This window comes from Geotrypetes seraphini, chromosome 11 (assembly GCF_902459505.1).
Source record: "Geotrypetes seraphini chromosome 11, aGeoSer1.1, whole genome shotgun sequence".
NCBI lineage: Eukaryota > Metazoa > Chordata > Amphibia > Gymnophiona > Dermophiidae > Geotrypetes > Geotrypetes seraphini.
In genome coordinates, this window is record NC_047094.1 from 11,613,117 (window position 1) to 11,636,046 (window position 22,930).

Genomic DNA, 22,930 nt, shown 5'->3' on the forward strand with positions numbered 1-22,930 from the left:
TCTATGTTTCTATAACCATAAAGTTCTATGACATCACAATGCAGGCATAAAGAGCCTTAGCCTATAGGAAGAGGAGATGCAAATGTTAAGAGCCTTAGCCAATAGGGAGAGGAGGAGATAGTGGATGCTGCGGATGGGCCATTTGGCCTTTATCTGCCATCATGTTTCTATAACCATAAAGCTCTATGACATCACAATGCAGGCATAAAGAGCCTTAGCCTATAGGAAGAGGAGATGCAAATGTTAAGAGCCTTAGCCAATAGGGAGAGGAGGAGATAGTGGATGCTGCGGATAGGCCATTTGGCCTTTATCTGCCATCATGTTTCTATCTTAATTATCATCGTCATGCTGTCCAGTTTCAAAGAAATCTTTCATAAAGTTGGAATAGGTCTGTTCTAACATTTTTTTTGTGTGATGGAAAACTCTTGAGTACATCAAGGCAAGCAGACTTCTCCCATCGTATCATTCCTTCTGCTAGAAACACCCCAACCCTGAGATGTCCTCTCTGTCTGTCCAAATTAGATTGCGCCCTTTCAGCGCTATAGAAACGGTAAATAGCACTCTAAAGACGCTCCCAATCCAGTAGCCAGTCACCCAAATGTAAAATTGTCCATGAGATATCAAGTCTTGGGGAACAGACACGTCTCTATTAGCTTCAGCTTCATCTCCACTTCAAAGTGACTCGGTTCATCATTGTTATGTTTGGCTGGACGCCAGTAAACAGTTCCACAAACACAGGCAGCTCCATTGTTCCAGCACAATTCAAGATGAGGACGAAGCACTGTATCTGTGATGAGGTTTGTAATAGCAAAATTCTGTTCCTGGTTTTGCTGTTTCATCGCTAGACCCACTAATGACCTTCCACAGAGCAGTGAAGACCTTCCTCTTCCGCCAATCGGGCCTTTAAAAACTGCCTCCTCAATATACTTCTCCTAGTACTCTTCGCTATGACCAATTTGGTCTCTAGAATAAGCTCTTATCGTCTATTGTAACCTATTTGTTGTCACGACTAGTCTGTCTTCAAACGATTGTGAATATCTATTTGTAACCCGTTCTGAGCTTCTGGGAGAACGGGATAGAAATTGAATCAATAAATAACTAGGTCAAAATAACGAAAATTGGCAAAATTATTACTTTAGTAAAAGAATAAATGTTAATCCTGTACTTTTTACAAATGAAAATAACAAAACCTAAGTACAGCAATTAGTTATATTTACTTAGTTGTTATACAGCACTGGGTTTAGGTTACCAGCAAATCGGTTTATACATAATACGTTCACCGTCCTTTGCCGATGAAGGTTCCAAGTTAGTGGTATCAGAAGGTGTTTTCTTCTTATGGCATCGTATCTTTAGCCGAGATGAAATCACCCATTTCTTCTTTAGCTTTATTTTCCTGTGGGGTTTCCATACACAAGTGCTGGACATCACATAAACACCTTGTGGCTGCGGATAATGGAAGCACAATGCTCTGAACCAGGGGTGTCCAACCTGCGGCCCCATGAAGTATTTTGTGCGGCCCCGGTCAAGGGCGATGCAGTGTTTTCCTCTGCTGCCACCAGGCGTTTACCGTCTTGCCGGCTCCCTCCTCTGTCTTGCTGCAGCGTTTGCGTGTTTGTGCGGCCCCAGAAAAAAAATTTTCGGCCAATGCAGCCCAGGGAAGCCAAAAGATTGGACACCCCTGCATGGTATGAACCAAGAGGTTTTCCTCTCGGGTAGTCTGGTTTGTGTGTAATTTGTAGTTAGATGTCTGGGTTGGGCCTGAAGCCATTATGGCAAGGAGTAGGAGCAGTCACCGATTCAGGACTTTGCATCGTTGCTCTCATTCAGTTGCAATGACAGTCACTAATATAAATGTAGAGACCAAAACGTTTCAATATATCAAATATTTAGCAATGATCTCATTTGAAATCTATAACACATTGCATTGAATTTGTGCTGAGAAAATATTAATGAGGAGTAGAACATGTGCTCGGAGATGTGTAGCCCTGCCAAGGACCGAAGCCCCTATAGCAAGACCCACCACCCAATCATTGCATATGTGATAAAGTGCTAGCCAAGTCCTCTTAAAATGTGCATTCGTGATATCGTATCAACATTTATAAATATTTTCACTTAGCTTCAGATGGTCTTGAGGGTCCCGACATGGACCACATTTCGGTACCTTTTTCAAGGAACCCAAAAATTAAAAAGTGCTTTTCTCAATGAGATAGGATGGTGAGTCCAATTCAGAATTTCCACCCTAACAAGCCGTCACTAAAGCATCTGAAGCTAAGTGGAAATATTTATAAATTTTGATATGTATTGCGAGGATAATGGAAGCATAAATGCTCTGAACCAAGATGTTTTCCTCTTGGGTAGTCTGGTTTGTGTGTAATTTGTAGCTAGATGAGCACTTCGTGGTGAATTTTTCCATCCTGTACAGTTCACATGTTAACAGGAAGTGAATTTTCTGAGGCTATATTTCCTTAGATTGTGTTTTTTGGTTTTTTTTCATAATAAGATTTCCATGTTGCACAGCTCAAGGTTTGGAGTAGCATAACTGACATTTATTCACAGGGCAAGTTTTCTTTTCAAAGCTTTAAAACTAACATTTTTTCAGTTGTCAAGTTTGTTCCTAATCTGAAAGTTTCCATGATAAATCCTTGAATAGCTGGAAGGACATAGTGGAATCCCTGTAACTTTCCTAGAGCTAGGCCTATGGATTAATTTATGTCCAAATTGTACTTGTCCCAAGGAAACAGTACTGTTACTTTGAATGTAAATTTCTCCTGTCACACAGGACCATGGGCAAAGAACTGATGCAGAGATTGTCTGAATGGAAAAATTCCAACTTTCCGATGGGTGGACCAGTTAGGGCAGGGATCTCGAAGTCCTTCCTTGAGGGCTGCAATCCAGTCGGATTTTCAGGATTTCCCCAATGAATATGCATTGAAAGCAGTGCATGCACATAGATCTCATGCATATTCATTGGGGAAATCCTGAAAATCCGACTGGATTGCGGCCCTCAAGGTGGGACTTCGAGATCCCTGAGTTAGGGTGATATTTGGGATGAAGGATAACCCTGTGCGCTGGAGCCGAGGGCTTGAGCTCTTTTTCACCTGTAGAATAAGTCGGAGGACAGAGATGGGCTGTCATGATGTTCAGTCCTGCTTAATTTACGACCCATGCAAGTAGATTATGATAGGAAGTGCCCTCTTAAAAAATATGTCGATAGGCTGTTAACACAGGGTAGCTTTTCCGTACATATGTTGCAGGTAGATTTTAAGGATTTAGCCTTCATGAGCAATAGGGAATGATTTCCCCAAGTAACTTCAGTGAGGGCCTTTGTGCACTGGCAGGCTTTGTGATGCACCACTCCCTCTTCGGTCCTGCCTCATCACCTTGGACACCTGTGCCTTGATCAAACAGGGCACCACAGGTTACCAGGCGTCTGGATTTACCCAGACATGTCTGGACGGCTTTTCAAAACCCGGCACTTTGGGTTTTGAAAAGCTGCTTCTTCAGATCATGACAGAGGGGCATGTGGAATACTGTGTGCAATTCTGGAGGCCACACTACCGAAAAGATGTGCTGAGAGTAGAGTCGGTGCAACGGATGGCCACCAGGATGGTCTCGGGGCTCAAGGATCTATCGTACGAGGAAAGGTTGAAAAATTTGCGGCTGTACTCACTCGAGGAATGTAGGGAGAGAGGAGACACGATTGAGACGTTTAAGTATATTACCGGCCATATCGAGATGGAAGAAGAGATTCTCTTTCTCAAAGGACCCTCAGCCACAAGAGGGCATCCGCTCAAACTCAGGGGCGGGAAATTTCATGGCGACACCAGGAAATATTTCTTCACCGAGAGAGTGGTTGATCCTTGGAATGAGCAGGTGATCGAGGCAAACAGCGTGCAAGAATTTAAGAGCAAATGTGATGCCCATGTGGGATCCCTTAGAGGGTTAAGCCAAGGGAACCTGTCACCAGGAATGGGATCCCTAGGATAGTAGACTTGGGGGTGGGTCAGTAGAGTGGGCAGACCTGATGGGCTATGGCCCTTATCTGCCGTCATCTTCTATGTTTCTATGTGTGGATGCAACGCGATGACTTCACGCATTGCATGTGCGGATGACCGACTGATGAGAACAGGCTGAGTGGGGCATAGTGTGCGCATAATGGGGCAGGTCTATGGGTCTGGATTTTACGCAAGTAAAATCTGGTAACTCTAACCACAGGGCCTATCAGCATGTGAGCGCAAAATGCCCTACTCAGATTGCTATTACAGATTGATTTTTAACAAAGCAGTTCCAAATCAAGGCATGGCGATAGCAGCAGTGCTCGGCACTTCGCAACATTTGGCAGGTTCCCGGGTTAAGAACGAGTTACGTTTTTAAAGCTGTTCTTAAGTCGTATTTGTATGTAACTTAGAGCTTGTAGATTTTAAGATTTTTGCTGCTTACCTCTGTTCCCAGCTGACAAACGGGCTGACTGTCCCTACCAGTGTTCCCTCTAAGGTTCAGCATACACAACCACACACTGTTCTTAATGCGGCCATGTATCATTCCTGAATCTGCTACAGGAGAAGTGGAGGAGTCTATGCCACTGGAAATACTGCTCAGTGAAATGAAATGAATTAGCGACTGCGTTCTTGAGGATAAGGTGTGCAGAAGTCGAGCAGCTGTAGCTCGGGGAGGGGAAAAGCATGAGGAAGCGGGTGCTGGGATTTCAGTGCTGATGGCCCAGCGTTTGCACACTGTTAGCAGAACGATTGCATTTCTCTGCCGTATGCAAGGGTGATACTATTTAGAGGAGCTACACCTGCTTACTTAACCGAAACCCCTTTGAAAACTGCTCTCCAAAGAAAGCTCCAGTATGAAAAATACCCTTTAATTTCTTGAGTTCTCACCTTGGACTCTCAGCCTCATTCATCATGAATTCCCCCCCCCCCCCCCCAGATTCAGATTTTCCTGCAAATGGCTTGATATTCAAAATATTTTTACTGGGCAGCAGAGGCTCCTGTTTGGGTCAGGAGGGGTTGACGTGGTAGCACTTAAGCAGGCAGTGTACCGAATAGCCCCTCTGATCACTGGACAGTGCCAGGGGTGGTATGGAGGCAAAGTCTGGAAGCTCATTGAGAAATGGCTGTGCTTTCTTTGCCTGGTTAGCTGTGCAGGAATGGCACTGAATATAGAAACATAGAGTATGATGGCAAGTCTGCCCACTCAAGAACCCTTCCTCCCTCGAGAATCCATCTTTTAAACATTCCCACATAACTTCTGGGTCTAAATTAGCCAGCAGGTAGATCATTGGGCCAGTAGGGGGAGCCCACGCTTCCATTTTCATATGATAGGTGGTTAGGGGCCCAGAAAACTGTAAGTCTACCCCTTGCTGATGGCAGTTTGTGAACCCCATGCTGTGATTTGCTTCATCCTTCTGGAAGCCAAATACTAATTATAAAAATGCTGACCAATGTGGCCTCACCATAGCCCCATCATTTATTTTAAACACTTCTGTTTTTAAGCTTAAGCAGAAGACTTGATTTTAAATCCTAAGAAAGATAATTCATTGCTGCAAGGTGACAAACCATCTGCAATTTAAATGTGAATTGAGAACCTGGGAAATAAAGGAAAGGATCTACCAGCCCTTGTAGCAGCTAAGTGTAAAGTGAATTTAAAAAAAAATCTAGCCTGCTTAAGTTACTAATATTAAACCATTACGGCAGTGTGTAACTCTTTAAAAACAAAAAAAATAGGGGCCAGTTGGCCTTAGTCTAACAAACCCCTTCCTCTTGCATAGAATAGTGATCCTCCATGATTTAACCTGCAAGGCAGGCTCAAATGATGTCAGAAGGTAGAAGGACATTCAAGGTCTTCAGAGCAGGTTAATTGAAACATTGCCCTTGATGGGGGGGGGGGGAGGGATGCCTATTAAAATTCTGAATAATGCCTATGAAATTCTTCTTTAGCGTGCTTAATGCTACAATTGCTTGAGAAATTGACCTCAGAATTTTAAGAGAAGTAAACTATATTTAAAAGAAACATTGATGCAGGACTTGGGATCACTGTATATGTATGTTTTATACAGTGTGACCCGCTGAGCAAAAGGATATATGACTTATTTATACCACACGATAGAGGGATATCAATTGCATAAATCCTGCCAAATTTCAACCTTGGGTATGGATTAATTGGGTCTTTAAAAAAATGAGAAATGTTTATCAATAAAAGCAAATACTTGACCCCAGAAATCGCAAACCCTACTTTACGTACCTGCAATTTTCAGGCTGTCGAATATGAATATCATCAAAGTTGTGAAAACTTTTGCATAGTCCCAATCTACTGCCCCTATAGGACACACAACCTTTTCAAAACTGAAAGTTGCCCCTCTTTCTCTCTTGGTTGTAATAGAGAATGACACAGGGACAAATTTTTCCCTGTCCCCACAGGATCCTGTTTTCCCATTCCGTCAAGTTCTTTGCCTGTCCCTGCCCCATTCCTCATCTGCACAAGCCTCAAACACTTGAAAATCATAAGTAGCAACATTCTAGAGCTCAGCCTGTGATGTCATAATGCCTCATTCCACCAATGCCTGAGCTCCGTCCTCATCTGCACAAGCCTCAAACCCTTTAAAATCCTAAGTAGCAACATTCTAGAGCTCAGACTGTGATGTCATAATGCCTCATTCCACCAATGCCTAAGCTCTGTCCTCATCTGCACAAGCCTCAAACACTTGAAAATCATAAGTAGCAACATTCTAGAGCTCAGCCTGTGATGTCATAATGCCTCATTCCACCAATGCCTGAGCTCCGTCCTCATCTGCACAAGCCTCAAACCCTTTAAAATCCTAAGTAGCAACATTCTAGAGCTCAGACTGTGATGTCATAATGCCTCATTCCACCAATGCCTGAGCTCCGTCCTCATCTGCACAAACCTCAAACACTTGAAAATCATAAGTGTTCGAGGCTTGAGCGGTTAAGGCAGAGTTTACAGGAATGGGGCAGGGAGAGCGACAAAACTCACAGCGATGGTGAAATTGAGTTCCTGCGGGGGACGAGGAAAAATTTGTCCCTGTGTCATTCTTTACTTTGTAACCCCACTTATCCCAGGACAAGCAGGCAGCATATTCTTAACGCATGGGTGACGTCACCGACGGAGCCCCGGTACGGACCTTTTTAACTAGAAAGTTCTAGTTGGCCGCACCGCGCATGCGCGAGTGCCTTCCCGCCCGACGGAGGAGAGCGTGGTCCCCAGTTTCTTCGTTTCCGCGGAGCGAAGAAGACGCATGTGTTTCAACGGCCGTTGAAATTTCAGATTTTGCCTTCCCGCTCGCGAAATTCTTCCTTTTTTGTTCTTTTTCCCTTCGGGTTTCTTTTTCATTATTTTTTTGTAAAAAAACTTTATTTTCTTTTATTTTTCAGGCCGGTTTTTGGTACCTTTTGCTCAGCAGGTTGCGTGTAGGTATATTACAGCTCTTTCCACACTACAGCGCTGGGCTGCCTCCATGTAGATGGTACAAAAGCACATGTGTGCAATTTTAAAAACCCTTCTCTGCATGGAAACGGCTTTGCAAAATTATCCTAAAGGTACCATGCGCTCTGGACATTTAGTTGTCGGACATCATAAAATTAACACACAAATACCATCTATCCTCATAAATGTTAAGGCACTTTTTCCATTTTTTATTTGTGATCATTTTAATTTTGTTAAGCAATTATATGACCAGCATATTGATCTAAAAAATCAACGGTCTTCCTAAGCAGCTCTTGGGAGACTGACTTCTACAACAGACTCATGAATGCCTTTGTCTAACGTTTCTCTCTTTATTTTAAAACCTAAGGCTATTTGTATTATCGCTTTTTTGTTCCTTCTGTTACTAAGTCAGGCAGCAAAAATAATTCAGCATCAGCAAGGCAGGAATAGGGTATTGTGTGTTGCGGTTTCAGCCTGGTCACTTGATCTTCAGATCTTTCAGAGACGATTCCAAACTCTGCATAGAGAAAAATGACGACAGACAAAAGAACATAAGGCTGATCCAGTTGCCTATCCATGCCACCTACGATCCCGCCCTCTCCTTTAGATCCTATGTATTTGTCCAAATAACAATGGAAACTATGATTTGGGGGGGTGGAGGTGGGGGGGTTCCGGTGACTGGTTTTACACAACTTTCTCAACCCCTTATATGCTGATTTGGTTCATCTTCTGGAAGCCCAGTAACATTTGCTAAACTTTGGCTGGAAAGTTGATGTGAAGGCCAACTTTCATCCAACAAAGAAACATGAGGCACCCAAAGCCCTTTATATAATACTAGTCTTATAGCCCGTTACATTAACGGGTGCTAGAATATATGTGTGTGTGTCTGTCTTTATTTCTTTCTCTCTCTCCTTAGCCGCTTTCTTTCTTTCTTTTTCCTTGGCTGCCCATCACCACCCCTTGTCTGCTCCCCCTGTCCATTCTCCCTTCCTTTTACCTCCCCTGTGTCCACTACTAACCCTTCACTGCTCTCCTTATGCAGCAGCAGCCCTTCTCCCTTTGTTTTACCTCCCCCCTGTCCAGAAGCACCTCTTTCCTTCTCCCCCTGTCCAGCAGAAGGCATCCCTTCCTTTTTCTCCCCCCTCCTCCTCCTTATCCCTATGATACACTTACCTTGCTCTGCCCCTGATCAGAAGTTCCCGACAGCCGCCCAGTTGCACCCATTGGAAAAGTTCCCTCTGCCACATCCCGCACCCCCACCCCCCCCCCCCCCCGACGCGACTCCCGCTGTCTTTCTTTCTGTCTCTGTCCCTGGCCCCCTTTGTCTGTCTGTCTTTCTGTGTATCTCCCTTCCCCTGTGTCTTTCTTCTTTTTTTTCTGTCTCCCTTCCTCCCTCTGTCTGTCCAAAGCAGCATTCCCTCCCCTTCCATTTCCCTCCCCCCACACCAGTTCCCTGTGCAGCAGCATTAGCGTTTCCTCTACCCCACTTTCCCTTCCCGCGGGCCCAACTACAAACATGGTGATTCCAGCAGCGTGTGCAGCAGTCTCCACACGCTGCTTCGGGTCCTTCTACTGCCCTTATTTGCTCTGCCGCGTCTCTGATGACATCATCAGAGACGCGGCAGAGCAAATCAGGGCAGTAGAAGGGCCCGAAGCAGCGTGTGAAGACTGTTGCACACGCTACTGAAATCGCCACAGGGCAGCGGGGTCAGTTAAAGAGCCCCGGCAGAAAGTTGCTGGGCTCCTCGGTGGGGGCGCTGAGCGGCCGCGATCCCTCTCCTCCGATACCCCGCCCGCTAGAGATCGGCGGCTGGCTGCCCAACCGGTGGAGGCGATCGGCGCCGCAGCTCTGTCCCTGCGGCCTCCGAGCGGCGGCACTGGGCGCGTGAGAGGAGCCTGCTGCCCGAAGAGGAGGAGCGGCGGTGTCTGAAGAGGCTGAGCTGCGTCATACACCTCAGCTGGCTGCAGCGGTGGTAAGCCCGATGCGTGATAAGTGCGCATGCGCACTCTCATGTCCGCGACAGATCAAGGAACACGACTTTAGAGTGCGCATGCGCGACTAACATTTTATTATTATAGATTAGTCTCTCTTATTGCCAATTAAGATAGGGAAATGTAAGAGTTTGGGAGGGACTGGAGGGTTCTATATGGAGAAATGATATTCAGGGCCTCAGTGTATACAAGTTCTTGCCATCACTCCTGCTACCCAAGCTAGGATGGATCAAAGGCAACAAGGGAATGGTGGATCATTTAGCTTGGTGAAAAGACAGCCATAGACTGGAGTGTTAACCTAAGCTGTTCTGTGCTTTGCAAGTCAGCTAAGATGGGAGTGACAGAATCGAGGCCAAAAAAGAATTGTGCCCCCCCTGTACCTAAAGACACTAGCAGATAGAGGAAAGATAACCATTTTATGAGAATTAGAATGTATGACGCTAAATATTAATCGCATAAAACCCTCGCTATGAAGTTGTTGTTTTTTTTTACATTGGATGGAGCTGGCCATTTCTAGGGAAAGCCTGCATTAATTGGCAAATAGCGTGTCATCCAGTTATCATGCTGGTGCAGCAGAGCTCTGCAAGTGTTTTCTGGAAAGGCTCAGGCATACTGCAGAAGGTAAAATCCTGCCGCCTGGAAGGGAGGCAGGCAGTCGCCCATCAGCCAAACAGCAGCTCATTTCAGACCCTCCCATCGAGGATGGGCAAGGAGAAGAAGTCTAGGAAGAAAGAAAACTTCACGTACTCTTGTCGGCTATGGTTTCCTAGTACAACTTACCTTGACATCCCATAGACACATGCCCCCGTCCATGCCTGTGGTGCAGAACTTGGAACATTTAGCTTTGTTACCCTCTACAACAGAGATTTGGCTGTGAAGGGGAGAAGAGAGAGAGAGAGAGAGACAAAGTCAACATTTTACTCATCTGACCTGTCTGATTGGTGAGCTCCAACTTTAGAACAGAAAGAGGTGGTCGTAGCATACCGCGAGTGATTTCCTTCACTCACCGGCGCTCCATCTCCTGCCTCTCGGGCTGCCCTCTCCTGCCCAGTCATTCGCAATTGGAAAATACCACAAATGACCAGGACCACAAATTCGCGGGGGAGCGCTGTACATCATTTTGAAAGCTTTTGGGCTTGCAAGTGGTATATAAAAAATTAAGAGCAGGGCTTGGATTTTTTTTTAGACCTCAATAGCTCTTCAGGCTTGTAACAGCACCTGCTTTCTTATCAGAACTGGAGAAACCTTGTCTTCCTCCAGCTTTTCTCCCTGCCCAGGTTTCCTTGCCTGATGCTGTTCTTGTGCAAGGTGTCCAGGGTGGTATTATTGGTGTCGGAGCTTGCTTTTTTATCCAGGTTCTGGAAGCGTTCACGAGCTGTCAGCCCACGGTTAGAGCTCTGCTTGGGCACATCCAGCTTGCCTCCAAAAATCAGAGATCCATTATTCTCTTGGTAAGTGTAAAGCATTGGGTAGCAGTCGTGACCCTGGAAAACAAGGAACAAATGTTCACAGCAGTGTGGGGATTCCTTACATTAATTAAAATGTATGCAACATTTTTACTGTAGTCCATTGTCCCACAAACTTTTTATTTTTTTGCTCTGGTATGCTAACGGAGCAAATGTTGTTCTGTGACACACCAACAACTCCGCCCTGCTCCACACCAACCTCGTCTCATTTTCCCTGCACTCGGCGCCAGGTCTGGAGGACCTCCGAGCATCTGCAAATGTTGACGTGATAACATCGCATGCATGTGCATTACATCATCATGTCGACATCCACGCATGCGCCAGACACGGCCCCGAGCTCAGGGGAAATGAGACAAGGTTTGTGTGGGGGAGGAGAGGTGCCGACGCCGGAAGTGACTCAATCCCTGGCGGCACACCTGGAATCTCACCAGTTTGAAATTCATTGATGTAGTCTGATAGATTGTTATGTTAAGAAATTATGCCCAAATATCAAGTTTCAAATCTTATTTAAAATTTGATGAATCGCTTATCAATATTTCTAAGCGATGCAGTAGATGAACAGAAGAGGTTGTGTAGGCATTAGAGAATGACATGGGAACAAATTTTTCTCTGTCCCCATGGGAACTCATTTTCCCGTCCCATCTGGAGTACTGTGTCCAGTACTGGTCGCCATACCTCAAGAAGGACATGGCAGTACTTGAGGGAGTCCAGAGAAGAGTGACTAACATAGTAGATGACGGCAGATAAAGACCCAAATGGTCCATCCAGTCTGCCCAACCTGATTCAATTTAAATTTTATTTTTTTTTTTTTCTTCTTGGCTATTTCTGGGCAAGAATCCAAAGCTTTACCCGGTACTATGCTTGGGTTCCACCTGCCGAAATCTCTATTAAGACTTACTCCAGCCCATCTACACCCTCCCAGCCATTGAAGCCCTCCCCTGCCCATCCTCCACCAAACGGCCATACACAAACACAGACCGTGCAAGTCTGCCCAGTAACTGGCCTTAGTTCAATATTTAATATTATTTTCTGATTCTAAATCTTCTGTGTTCATCCCACGCTTCTTTGAACTCAGTCACAGTTTTACTCTCCACCACCTCTCTCGGGAGCGCATTCCAGGCATCCACCACACTCTCCGTAAAGTAGAATTTCCTAACATTGCCCCTGAATCTACCACCCCTCAACCTCAAACTATGTCCTCTGGTTTTACCATTTTCCTTTCTCTGGAAAAGATTTTGTTCTACGTTAATACCCTTTAAGTATTTGAACGTCTGAATCATATCTCCCTTGTCTCTCCTTTCCTCTAGGGTATACATATTCAGAGCTTCCAGTCTCTCCTCATACGTCTTCTGGCGCAAGCCTCCTATCATTTTCGTCGCCCTCCTCTGGACTGCCTCAAGTCTTCTTACGTCTTTCGCCAGATACGGTCTCCAAAACTGAACACAATACTCCAAGTGGGGCCTCACCAATGACCTGTACAAGGGCATCAACACCTTCTTCCTTCTACTGACTACGCCTCTCTTTATACAGCCCAGAATCCTTCTGGCAGCAGCCACTGCCTTGTCACACTGTTTTTTCGCCTTTAGATCTTCGGACACTATCACCCCAAGGTCCCTCTCCCCGTCCGTGCATATCAGCTTCTCTCCTCCCAGCATATCCGAGATTGTCTGGCAAAGTTACACGAGAAAATGGAGTAGATTCTGCGTCGTTCACGGAGGAGGGTGTTTATGAGCAACTTGAAAAACTGAAGGTGGACAAAGCGATGGGACCAGACGGGATCCATCCCAGGATACTAAGGGAGCTCAGAGAGGTTCTGGCGAGTCCTATTAAAGACTTGTTCAACAAATCTCTGGAGACGGGAGTGATTCCTGGGGATTGGAGGAGAGCGGATGTGGTCCCTATTCATAAAAGTGGTCACAGGGATGAAGCAGGAAACTACAGGCCGGTGAGCCTCACTTCAGTTGTTGGAAAAATAATGGAAGTGTTGCTGAAAGAAAGGATAGTGTATTTCCTTGAATCTAATGGGTTACAGGTTCCGAGGCAACATGGCTTTACAAAAGGTAAATCGTGCCAAACGAACCTGATTGAATTTTTTGATTGGGTAACCAGAGAGCTGGATCGAGGACATATGCTAGATGTAATTTACTTGGATTTCAGCAAAGCCTTTGATACAGTTCCTCATAGGAGGCTGTTGAACAAACTTGAAGGGCTGAAGTTAGGACCCAAAGTGGTGAACTGGGTCAGAAACTGGCTGTCGGACAGACGCCAGAGGGTGGTGGTTAATGGAAGTCGCTCGAAGGAAGGAAAGGTGACTAGTGGAGTCCCTCAGGGTTCGGTGTTGGGGCCAATCCTGTTCAATATGTATGTAAGTGACATTGCTGAAGGGTTAGAAGGAAAAGTGTGCCTTTTTGCAGATGATACCAAGATTTGTAACAGAGTAGACACCGAAGAGGGAGTGGAGAATATGAAAAAGGATCTGCAAAAGTTAGAGGAATGGTCTAATGCCTGGCAACTAAAATTCAAAGCAAAGAAATGCAGAGTAATGCATTTGGGGATTAATAATAGGAAGGACTAAACTGATAAAGAGTATGGAAAACTTCTCATATGCTGATAGATTGAAAAAGCTGGGACTATTCTCCCTGGAAAAGCGGAGACTTAGAGGAGACATGATAGAAACCTTCAAAATCCTGAAGGGCATAGAAAAGGTAGACAGGGACAGATTCTTCACAATATGGGGAACCACAAGTACAAGGGGGCACTCGGAGAAATTAAAAGGGGACAGGTTTAGAACAAACGCTAGGAAGTTCTTTTTTACCCAGAGGGTGGTGGACACATGGAACGCGCTTCCGGAGGCCATGATAGGCCAGAGCATGTTACAGGGCTTCAAAGAAGGTTTGGATAGGTTCCTAGAGGATAAGGGGATTGAGGGGTACAGATAGGAGTTGAGGTAGGTTATAGGAATAGTCAGGGATCACTGCACAGGTGATAGGCCTGAGGGGCCGCCGCAGGAGCGGACCGCTGGGCAGGATGGACCTCTGGTCTGACCCAGCGGAGGCAAATTCTTATGTTCTTATCCCTGTGAGTTCTTTTCCTGTCCTGCCCCATTCCAGCAAACGCCGTCCTCATCTGTACAACCTCAAACCTTTTAAAATCATAAGTAACAACATTCTAGAGCTCAGATTGTGATGTCATAATGCCTCATTCCACCAATGCCTAAGCTCCGTCCTCATCTTCACGAGCCTCAAACCCTTTAAAATCCTAAGTAGCAACATTCTAGAGCTCAGATTGTGATGTCATAATGCCTCATTCCACCAATGCCTAAGCTCCGTCCTCATCTTCACGAGCCTCAAACCCTTTAAAATCCTAAGTAGCAACATTCTAGAGCTCAGATTGTGATGTCATAATGCCTCATTCCACCAATGCCTAAGCTCCGTCCTCATCTTCACGAGCCTCAAACCCTTTCAAATCCTAAGTAGCAACATTCTAGAGCTCAGATTGTGATGTCATAATGCCTCATTCCACCAATGCCTAAGCTCCGTCCTCATCTGCACAAGCTTCAAACACTTTAAAATCCTAAGTAGCAACATTCTAGAGCTGAGATTGTGATGTCATAATGCCTCATTCCACCAATGTCTAAGCTCTGTCCTCATCTGCACAAGCCTCAAACACTTTCAAATCCTAAGTAGCAACATTCTAGAGCTCAGATTGTGATGTCATAATGCCTCATTCCACCAATGCCTAAGCTCCGTCCTCATCTGCACAAGCCTCAAACCCTTTAAAATCCTAAGTAGCAACATTCTAGAGCTCAGATTGTGATGTCATAATGCCTCATTCCACCAATGCCTAAGCTCCGTCCTCATCTGCACAAGCTTCAAACACTTTAAAATCCTAAGTAGCAACATTCTAGAGCTGAGATTGTGATGTCATAATGCCTCATTCCACCAATGTCTAAGCTCTGTCCTCATCTGCACAAGCCTCAAACACTTTCAAATCCTAAGTAGCAACATTCTAGAGCTCAGATTGTGATGTCATAATGCCTCATTCCACCAATGCCTAAGCTCCATCCTCATCTGCACAAGCCTCAAACACTTTCAGATCCTAAGTGTTCGAGGCTTGTGCGGTTAAGGCAGAGCTTACAGGAATGGGGCAGGGACAGCGACAAGACTCGCGGGGCGGAAAAATTGAGTTCCTGAGGGGACGGGGAAAAATTTGTCCCCGTGTCATTCTTAATAATGGGCTTATAGATTTTTCTTTTAAGAAATTATCCAAACCTTTTTTAAACTCTGCTAATCTAACTGCTTTCAGTACATGCTCTGGCAATGAATTCCAGAGTTTAAATACGCATTGAGTGATAAAATATTTTCTCTGGTTTAGTTGCTTCATCACATGCCCCCTAGTCCTGGTATTTTTGGAAAGAGTAAACAAACAATTCACATCTACCTGTTCCTTTCCATTCCACTCTGTATTTTATAGACCTCTATCATATCTCCCCCGAGCAGTCCTAGCCGCTTTAGCCTTTTCTCATATGGAAGTTGTCCCATCCCTTTTATCAGTTTCATCACCCTTTTCTGTACCTTTTCTAATTCTATCTTTTTTTGAGATACGGTGACCAGAACTGCACACAGTATTCGAGGTGCGGCCGTACCATAGAGCGATACAAGGGCAGGACAACATTCTCATCTTCGTTTTCCATTCCTGTCTTGAAAATTCCTAACATTCTATTTGCTTTCTTAACCTCTGCCGCACACTGAGCTGGGGGTTTCAACGTATCCTCAACAAAGACACCTAAATTCTTTTCCTGGGCAGTGACTCCTAACGCAGAACCCAGCACCACATAGCTGGACTTCGGACTCCTCTTTCCCACATGCTTCACTTTGCACTTGGCTCAAATTAAACGTCATCTGCCATATTGATTCCTAGTCTCGACAAGTTCCTCTTGTAATTTTTCACAATCCTCTTGCAATTTAACAACTTTGAACAACTGATCCTCCTAGGACAAGCAGGATGAGTCAGCCACATATGGGTGTTGTCCCAACAGCTCCCAATTTGCGGATAAGCTCTCCAATAGCTCAGAGAGATTTTTTTTTTCTCTGAGCACATGCAGGGCCCGGGCCCCACTGGGCATGCCCGAGCCCTACCCATTTCCCCCTGCTTCCCCCTAATCCCCAGTCTTTAGTCTCCGCCCGTTCCCATTGGTCGGACTATCCTGCTGTCCACGGAGAACCTACGTTACAGGTAAGTAACTACACTTTTCTGCCTCTTGATTTCTGCCTCTACAAATTTTCCGATCTTTGTGCAGTCTTGTCTAGGGTTACCAGATTATCCTGAAGGAAAATCTGGACCCATGGCCACACCCCCAGTTCTGCCCATGTCCCGCCCCCCTGCCCCACCTCCCTTAACCTGTTCGTGTGTTGGGACGGCATCCACGCATATGACGCGATGATGTCGTGCATGTGCGCATGACATCACCGTGTTGCATCCGTGCGTTCGCAGATGATGTCCCGACGTCGGAAGCTTTTCAAAACCCGGGGAAGTCCGGATGTCTGGTAAACCTAAGTCTGTAATTAGTTATGGTCTTCATATCCAGTTCTGTATGAGTTCTCATGAAAGAAAAGTGTGTGTGGGGGGGGAAATCTACATTTAGTTTCTACTTACAGCTGCAACCAGACTGTTCTCGCTGATAAAGATCACACTCAGCAGAGGGAGGGTCTCGGTGTTCGTGGAGGCGACACTAGAGAAGACAAAACAGTGGTTAACTTCTGCTGCTAGACACCTCCAGAATGGATCTCAAGCGTCTCTTCTTTTTAAAACTGTCGGCAACAATGAATAGAAAATAAGCATCGAGCTATGTTAGAAACATAGAAACATAGTGGCAGAAAAGAGCTATAGCCCACCAAGTCTGCCCATTCCAAGTATCCCCCCCCTGAATTCACTCCCTTAAAGATCCCACGTGAGCATCCCATTTTCTCTTAAAATCCGTCACGCTGCTGGCCTCAATCACCTGCAGTGGGAGTCTGTTCCACTGATCCACCACTCTTTCAGTGAAGTAGTACTTCCTGGAGTCTCCATGAAACTTCCCTCCCCTGATTTTCAGCGGATGCCCTCTGGTGGTCGAGGGTCCCATGAGACAGAAGATATCATCTTCCGACTCGATGCGACCCGTGATGTACTTAAACGTTTCAATCATGTCTCCCCTCTCTCTTCGTATGTATGTTTGTGTATGAGGTCTGTTCAAAAAGTTCCAGGACTGATTTTATAAAAATGTATTAAAGTTACAACTGATTCCCCTGGGTCCCTTTCAAAGTACTCCCCTTCCCTACGTATACACTTTTCCCAACATCGTTTCCATTTCTGGAAACAGCCCTTATAGGAGAAGAAGGAGCAGGCACATTTTTAAAAGTAGACATACTGCATATTAGTGGATAGGCTGATGTTATAACTTGAAGGGATTCAGGAGTGATACAGGGATAATTTTTGCATCCGTCGGTACATGTAAAACATAACAACTTAAATATATGTTGCAATGATCCACTTCAAACATCCCCAGTTGGCTTATGGTTTTTTTTTTTTTTTTGTCATACTGCCAATATCCCAAAGCCTTATCGTTTTTGCTTTTAATTTAAATATCAGCCAGCTTTTCTTGATTTTGAAATAGCTTTAAAAAAAAAAGGTGTGTCCACCTGGCACTGTTTGTAGGAAATGCCACCATGAGTGAGTAACGGCTCTCATTCATCCTCTCTTTCCCAAGTCCTGGAACTTCTTGCCCTGGGTGAGAGTGTCACTAATTCCCAGCTGTAACCAAGATGAGGGACGAGATCCAGCAGGTTAATCCATCAAATTATGCAAGGTTTAATGGAGTTTTATCTACCCAGCAGCCCTCACCCTACCTCCCAAGGCTAAGATCAGCTGTTGGAACTTACGCCATCTTCCTGTTGGCATCAGCGATGCAGATGGTGCTACCATGGCTGACCCAGGCCATGCGGTTGCCACTGTCGGAAAAGCACACACTGTGCACCCAACCACAGCTGCTGCTAGACTCAAACATCAGCTCCCCAAAAGGCATCTTGGAACCCCAAGGTGTTGGGGCTGGCCTGTCCTCCACTTCCTTAATGTAGGCTGAAAAGATCCTGGTGTTGAGGAAGAAATGTAGAAAGTTGTTATTAGATGTGATACATGTTTCAGCAGCTCTGAGGGAGGATCAAGTCCTATCCCAGTGGAAGCAGCACAAGACAGGAGGACCATTAATAAGCAACTGACCCAAACATCCTGTCTCCACTGAACTAAACTCTGCATCATATTCAAACTGTGCACAGTTCCTGTAGCTAAACTGGAATGAGTTTACTGGACCAATAAAAATTTGCTGTGACACATCAGCTTCTGGGACTTCACAGGCCCCTTGTTCAAATGCCATATGAGATCTTGAACATTCACATGCCTGCAACGTCTTATTTGGACCACAAAAGATTGTAAGTTTTGTTTTTGGTTTTGTTAGGGGTTTTTTAGGGGAGGAGGGGTCTGACTTGCAAAGGAAGTTAATCTCAGACAATTGGGAGCACGGAAAAGTTTCTTCCAATTGGATTTGTGGCTTTCTTCCCTACACTGTGGAACAATAGCTTCAGCCCCAGAAATGGAGGATGTACGCTACCAGAGTCCATGGCCAACAGCTTTTACCCAAAACTGGAGCCATACCAATACCAGAGGAATGAGTGGGGTAGATGGAGTATGATCTGGACTACCCAGGACCCAAACACACCCCTCACAGCAAAATCACAGAGCTGTGTCCAGCAGCGAATGTATTGCTTTGAAGCACAAAATGTTAAAGGGAAGTGTCGTGACATTTTCTCCGAGTAAATGTTTACGTAAAGCTTTGAAATGTCTACTACTTTATCTGGAAATAGATGGCACTAAGCAAGCTGATTTTATTAGTCTGATTTTTATCTGTAACTTGCTTTCAAGAGACAACCCAAGGAAGGGCCAACAGCTCTTGAAAGCTTCCTGTAGATGTTCTGGATTAGTCTAATAAAAAAGGTCTTACCTATAGCTTGCTTGACCCTTATTTCTACCTATGAGTGGACTCGTAACCACTATTCTTTATATAGTCTTTTTTTATTTTTCTGTAGGGAAAAATAAAAAAATCTTTAAAGGGAAAAAGAGCAGACAACTCCAGTAGAGGCTGAAAAGATGATATTAAAGAGACACTAAGTTTAAAGATTGAAAGACTGGGCAAAACTCATTAAATGTTGCACGGGGGGGGGGGGGTGCATGCAGTCTATAAAGTTGTTTTTTTTAATTGTAGTTTGTATTATTGTGTCATAGCGCTTACTGTTGAATAATGGAATGTCTCACAAAACTGTAGCTCCCTACTGCACGCACATCTCTTCAAATTTGGATGCCTTGTCTACAAAGCCCTACATGGCCTCCTACCTAACTGCTCAATTCTTTTGTTCTCGTCGCCAAGCCGCTCCACACGTTCCCAATCATTTTTTACCTACCCTTCAGTCAAAGGCTGTACTCAGAAAAGATTCATTAACTGACTCTTATCATACCAAGCCGCTTCCAGGGATCCTGAACTGGGCCAAATGGTTAAACTATCAACATCATATATGCATCTCAGAAAGCTATTAAAAACCCATCTGTTCTCAAAACTCTTGTCATCCCTTCAAAGCAGCATATTGATGTGAAACTATTGTTAACTTGTCGATACCAATATTCTATCTATTGAAGCTCACTCACAATGGTCAGCCCATCTCTTATTTATATACCGCATAGAACCGAAAGGCTTTTGCGGTATATAAATAAAAATTTATGTTATGGAACTCCTCTTGTATGAGGAAAGTCTAAAAAGGTTAGGGCTCTTCAGCTTGGAAAAGAGACGGCTGAAGGGAGATAGGATTCAAGTCTACAAAATCCTGAGTGGAGTAGAACGGGTACAAGTGGATCGATTTTTCACTGTCAAAAATTTCACTCGATGACTCTCAATGAAGTTACAGGGAAATACTTTTAAAACCAATAGGAGGAAATTTTTTTTCACTCAGAGAATAGTTAAGCTCTGGAACACGCTGCCAGAGGTTGTGATAAGAGCGGATAGCGTAGCTGGTTTTTAAGAAAGATTTGGACAAGTTCCTGGAGGAAAAGTCCATAGTCTGTTATTGAGAAAAGACACGGGGGTAGCCACTGCTTGCCCTGGATCGGTAGCATGGAATGTTGCTACTCTGGGGATTCCGGATTCTTGCTACTCTTTGGGGATTCTGCATGGAATGTTGCTCTTATTTGAGGTTCTGGAATCTTGCTAATCTTTGAGATGCTGGAATGTTGCTACTCTGGGGATTACGGAATCTCGCTACTCTTTGGGGATTCTGCATGGAATGTTGCTCCTATTTGGGGTTCCGGAATCTTGCTAATCTTTGAGATTCTGGAATGTTGCTACTCCTTGGGTTTTGGCCAGGTACTAGGGACCTGGATTGGCCACCATGAGAACGGGCTACTGGGCTTGATGGACCATTGGTCTGGCCCAGTAAAGCTATTCTGATGTTCTTATTAACTATGGTATTGTTTTTTTTTATTTTCTCTGCATGTTTCCATTGTTAAAGTTGCAGGAGGGTAAATTATTGGATATTAAATGTGATATTTCAACAGTATGCCCACTTTTGCCCCACTCTTGCTTGATCCTTAAGTGGCCCAAGACATGTTTAGGGCTTTATTCCAAACACAGACATTTGCCAGTTAAACTTAGGCACAGGTCAAAAAAAGGGGGCGGGTCATAGGTGAATTGGCGTTCCTTTAAGGGCTCCTTTTATTAAGGTGCGCTAGCGTTTTTAGCTCGCACTGCATTGCCGTGCGCACTACACACCAAGAACTAACGCCAGCTCAATGGTGGCGTTAGCGTCTAGCGTGCACGCTAAAACCACTAGCGCAGCTTAGTAAAAAGAGCCCTAAGTTATGCATGTAGTTCTAGACTAAGGACGTCTGTGTCTACATTTAAGGGCGGGTATTTGCACCATGCCTAAATTTAGATGTGGTTCCTGGGTATAAGCACTAACTTTAAATGTGGCTTATGGAATAGCGCATTTTTCTTCAGCACTATATGTACTGTAGAATTTATCCCTTAAGACCCAAATTATTAAGCTTTTCTCTATCCCGGTCCCCATAGCCAGAAGGAGAAAAGTCTTCATAACAGTTTGAGTGCTGAGCTTGCAACACAAAGATTAACCTCACTTCACATTAGAAGCCACTAGGGGTCAGCATGCTTTTGGGTTAGATTCACTAAGCAAACCGATCGTGTACCGATTAGTTTGCGACCTCTTTGCAGCCCAATTTCCCTCTGATCCGATTCACTAACCTCTGTCCTGATCGTTCTCCGATCCGCGCATGCAAATGAGGGGGAACGGCATTGAAATGATGGCAGGCAGCGATTCACAAACTAAAACCCTGCAAAAATGACTGGGCTGGCCAATCACAAACAAGCGACTGCTGGGGACCAGTCGTTGACACCTTTCCAACTGCCATCTCCTGCTCTGCCTGCTGTCTTTCCAGCTTTTTTCCCCGACTCTCTGCCGTGATTTTCTCCTACCGACCTATTTCCCCCCGAATCTGCTCTCCTGCTCCTTGCCCTGACTCTCTGCCTTTTTCTCTGCCCTCGAATCTGCTCCTTGCCCTGACTCTCTGCCTTTTTCTCTGCCCCTGAATCTACTCCTTGCCCTGACTCTCTGCCTTTTTCTCTGCCCCCGAATCTGCTCCTTGCCCTGACTCTCTGCCTTTTTCTCTGCCCCGAGTCTACTCTCCTGCTCCTTGCCCCAACTCTCTGACTTTTTCTCTGCCCCAAATCTGCTTGCAGTACGAGCCCGTGGTTTTTACCCACAGATTTAAAGTGGGTTAAAACCATGGGCTCGCTGGGCAACTAAAAGTTTTTTTAAAAGTCGCGGCTCTTAGACACATGCTGAATCACACCCCCAACCATCACTGGGATCGCTCTGTAGCAATCCAGACGCATGCGCAGACCATTTGCATGAGGACAATTCGTGAATCAGCCCCTCGGACTCAGATTGGATCCATGCCCTTAGTGAATCTAGCCCAGACATGGGCAACTCCAGTTCTCAAGGGCCAGAATCCAGATGGGTTTTCAGGATTTCCCCAATGAATATACATTGAAAGCAGTGCATGCAAATAGATTTCATGCATATTCATTGGGGAAACCCTGAAAACCCAACTGGATTCTGGCCCTTGAGGACCGGCGTTGCCCACCTCTGGTCTAAGGGGTCAGAACCCACCCTGATTTGGAGGAGATGTCTTGGATCCTGGGGTGAGGAGAGATGTCTTGGACCCAGGGAGCTGATCGTCTTCCATCTCACCTGCTTTTGAAGTCACACGAGCCTGCGGCCAGAAGCACATTGTTGGGGTGCCAGTCTAGACTCAGCACAGTGGAGCGAATGGGCTTCTTGATGTGTTTACAAACCCACCTATAAAGCAAGAGGAAAAACATTTGCCATCACTTGCACAGCTGTTTTCAAATGCGGCTGTTGCCTAATCCCAAGCCAAAAGCCTGGCTTAGAGGGCTAACTCTTTAGCATTTGTCTCTGCATCTTGGACATATCCTGGACAACTGCATATTGCTAAGGCAGCTTTCGGGGTGCTTCTCTCCTTGCAATGAGGGTTGTGTACCTAATCTGCACACACACAAACCGGACCTTGAAATCATACCGTCCTTCTTTATCATTTCTGTAAATAAGATAAAACATAGCTCCCCCTACTGGTGGAGGAAATGTTCTACCAATGGCACATTCAAGCCATTTATCTCTTGTCAGGTTTACTGGTGAATATAACTTATTTCTTTCTCTGAGGCTTCCAAGGTGCTTCTTAGCCATGTCTAAAGTATTCTAGCTGTCCTCAGTAACAGAGGAGTGGCTGCAGAAGACCAAATGATCTCCATTTGTCCTTACCTGTAAGCTGGTTCAAAAGGGTTTCTAGACTTTATGGAAACTAAGAGTTATTAGAGCATACTTTGATATGAACTCCTTTCGATTGTT

At 45.1% G+C, this 22,930-nt stretch overlaps 1 protein-coding gene across 2 annotated transcripts in view; it reads right to left on the minus strand.

Annotated features, from left to right (window-relative positions):
- Positions 1–7,625: 7,625 nt before the first annotated feature.
- ARPC1B (actin related protein 2/3 complex subunit 1B) overlaps positions 7,626–22,930 on the minus strand; it is a 48,093-nt gene continuing 32,788 nt past the window's right edge. For both annotated transcript variants that reach the window (XM_033914586.1, XM_033914587.1), the window contains exons 5-10: positions 22,256–22,363; positions 17,828–18,034; positions 16,563–16,638; positions 10,729–10,925; positions 10,222–10,312; positions 7,626–7,966 (exon numbers count right to left, since the gene is read on the minus strand). In XM_033914586.1, coding sequence (XP_033770477.1) covers positions 7,928–7,966; positions 10,222–10,312; positions 10,729–10,925; positions 16,563–16,638; positions 17,828–18,034; positions 22,256–22,363 — 718 coding nt within the window. In that variant the 3' untranslated portion in view covers positions 7,626–7,927. The remainder of the gene's footprint in view (positions 7,967–10,221; positions 10,313–10,728; positions 10,926–16,562; positions 16,639–17,827; positions 18,035–22,255; positions 22,364–22,930) is intronic.